A 2789-nucleotide genomic window follows, 5' to 3' on the forward strand; every position below is an offset into this window, starting at 1 on the left:
TCGGGTAGCCAGTCGTCCCACCGTGAGTGTTCGGTTCCGGAGAATTGAGCTATCATAGTTTTTAATTTCCTATTTGGGTTCTCTTGCGGGGTGTATGGCGCTGTTAACTGGTGGACGATTCCATATTTCTGTAGCTGTGCCTTAAACTTATTTTCCGTAAACTGTACCCCGTTTTCCGAGATGGGTTTTTCCGGTGTACCATATCGTAAGAGGATCTGTTCCCGTAAAACCTTTAATACACTTTCTGTTGTTGCCTTTCTGACAGCTGCTAGCTCCACCCATTTGGAGAACTTGTCGAACATCACTAGAAGCATGTTATTGCCGTGACTAGACCTCGGTAATGGACCAACGAAGTCTATGCAGAGTGTTTCCCAGGGTGCTTTTGCTATTTCTGTTAGCATTTACCCTGCTGCCTGCTGCTGTGAGGTCTTGTACCGTTGGCATATTTCACATCGACGTACGTACTGTTGTATGTCTCTGTGCATCCCTTGCCAGTAGTACGATGCCATTACCCGATGCTTCGTTTTTCTAGCCCCTAGGTGGCCTGCTGTAGCTTCGCTGTGGTTTTCTCGTAGCACTCGTTCTCTTTGGATCTTTGCCACGCATAGCTTCCACGGTTGTGTATCCTCGTCTGCGGCCCATGACGGTAGATGTCTGTATAGTTTTCCTTTTATTAATGCGTAATCTGGCCATGTTTCTGGTTTTTTTTCTATTGCAAGAAGTATCTGTTTTATCCACTCGTCCTCCTCTACTTCGGTTCCGTTTTTTTCTTCCTCGAACATTCGGGATAATGCGTCTGCCACGACGTTAAGCTTGTCTTTGCGATATCGTATCTCGAATGAGTATGGCTGCATTGCCAATGCCCATCTGCAAACCGTCCTGAAGGGCTCTCAATCGAGTTAAGCCATTTAAGTGCTTGGTGGTCAGTGATAACGACGAAGTGGTACCCCTCCAGGTACATCCTCATTTTCTGGATGCCCAAGTGTATTGCAAGGCACTCTTTTGCGGTAGCCGAGTAGATTTGTTTTGTTTTTGAAAGTTTCCGGCTGGCGTATTAAATAACGTGTTATCCGTTTTCGTACTCTTGGGTCAGTACTGCTCATAGTCCGTACTTACTGGCGTCCGTCTGAAGTACAAAGATTCTTCCAAAGTCCGGACAAGCCAGTACCGGTGCGTCGGTTAGTGCTTTCTTTAGGTTTTTGGTCGCCTCTTCTATCTCCTCGGTCCATTTGAACTTGGTCCCCTTCTTGACCAGGTTGTACAGCGGTTGCGCTAGTTCAGTGAAGTTAGGGACGAATCTTCTGTACCAGGAGGCCACCCCAAGGAAGCTGTGTACTTGCTTCGTCGTCTGTGGGTTTGGCATGTTGAGGATCGCGGCTATCTTTTCTGGATCGGTGATTACGTGTCCTTGGTATTTCAGTTCTTCCAGAAGTGGCATTTCTCTGTGTTGGTCTTAAGATTTGCCTTGCGGAGTCGCCTCATTACCTCCTGTAGCTTCTCCAGGTGTTCCCGTTTCGTGCGTCCGATTACCACTATGTCATCCAGGTATGCGAACGCGAATGGTTCCATCTCTGGTCCGATGACTGAGTCTAGCGCTCTTTGGAACGTCGCTGGTGCTGTGTGTAGTCCGAAGGGCATTACTTTCCACTGAAACAGTCCGCGTCCTGGTACCGTAAAGGCAGTGTACTGTTAACTGTCTTCGTCCATCGGTATCTGCCAGTAGCCACTTTTCTGATCCAGTGTGCTTATGTATTTTGCCTCGCGGAGTTGGTTGAGAATGTGATCCATTCGTGGTACTGGGTATGCGTCTCGCTCAGAGTGCTCGTTCAGTTGCCTATAGTCTATGCAAAGCCACGATTACCACTGGCGAACTGTAGGCGGAGTGCGAGGGTTCTATGAGGTTCTGTGCTATGAGTTCGACGACTTGTTTGTTTATTATTGACTGCATTGCTGGATTTCGAGGGTAGTACCTCTGTTTAATTGGGCGGTCGTTCTTCATGAAGATTTTGTGGCTAGCAATGTGACTTACTCCTTTGATTTGGCTCATCATCTCCAGCTCTCTTTTGAGGGTCTCTTGGATCTGTGCGTCTGTTAAATCCCCTGTTTCTAGTAATCCGATGCCGTGTCTCTTGTGTTTCTTGCTTCTGCGTTGGCTCCTCTTCTTCTTTTTAATTTTCGCTGTGATGCCGCCGCATTCTAGTGTAGCGGTGCATTGTTCTAAGAAGTCTATTCCCAAGAGTAGGTCTCCGATCACCTCGTCGAGGACTTATAGTGTTGTTGTGTTTGTTTGTGTCCCGAGTTGTATTGGTACTTCTAGTGCCTCTGTGACCGTTCTGTTTGTTCCGTCTGTCAGTCTTATGGCTTCGATTACTTGTTTTCTTTTTCCATGTCTGGCTCTTCTGCTGGCTAGTTCTTGGCCGATAAAACTCCGTGTGGCTTCTGTGTCAATTGGCCCGCGAATTCTTGTGCTGCCTAAGATGACTTGTGCTAGTAGACGTCGACCGTTGAATTTTATTGATGTTGCGGGTGTGGTGTGTGCCCTGGGTGCCCGCTCTGATCCCATGGGCATCTTCCGTTTCCCGTCGCTTCATTCCTGCGGCAGCAATGAATTGTTCGTATTCCATCCTGTCCGCATACCCAGCAAAACAGTCTTGGTTGGTTATTGCATCCGCATGCTATGGGTCACACTGCTTTGCACAGCGAGCATCTATTGCTCATGTCCCAAGATCTTGTGACGCCTCTGTTAAGTATTGGTTGTGTTTCTTGGGGTCTCCACTGGTTCCTTGGTG

General features: G+C 47.8%; 1 protein-coding gene across 1 annotated transcript; it reads right to left on the minus strand.

Moving 5' to 3' along the window:
* Nucleotides 1-535: 535 nt before the first annotated feature.
* Nucleotides 536-1569, minus strand: LOC128264248 (uncharacterized). Its single transcript, XM_052999659.1, has 3 exons — nucleotides 1486-1569; nucleotides 1117-1348; nucleotides 536-654 (listed from the first exon to the last, which is right to left on the minus strand). The coding sequence occupies exons 1-3, from the start codon at nucleotides 1567-1569 to the stop codon at nucleotides 536-538; spliced, it is 435 nt and encodes a 144-aa protein (XP_052855619.1).
* Between the last annotated feature and the right edge of the window lie 1220 nt (nucleotides 1570-2789).

This window comes from Drosophila gunungcola, unplaced genomic scaffold, assembly GCF_025200985.1.
Source record: "Drosophila gunungcola strain Sukarami unplaced genomic scaffold, Dgunungcola_SK_2 000061F, whole genome shotgun sequence".
In the NCBI taxonomy this organism is placed as follows: Eukaryota; Metazoa; Arthropoda; class Insecta; order Diptera; family Drosophilidae; genus Drosophila; species Drosophila gunungcola.

Excerpts from the sequence above, each read along its gene's own strand:
- LOC128264248 (XM_052999659.1), bottom strand. The coding sequence starts at position 1,569 with ATGGAACCATTCGCGTTCGCATACCTGGATGACATAGTGGTAATCGGA. Across the intron at positions 1,349-1,485 it reads ACCTGGAGAAGCTACAGGAG|ACGACGAAGCAAGTACACAG; the intron begins GTAATGAGGCGA and ends CCAAACCCACAG. Across the intron at positions 655-1,116 it reads TGTACTTCAGACGGACGCCA|ACATCTACCGTCATGGGCCG; the intron begins GTAAGTACGGAC and ends AAAACTATACAG.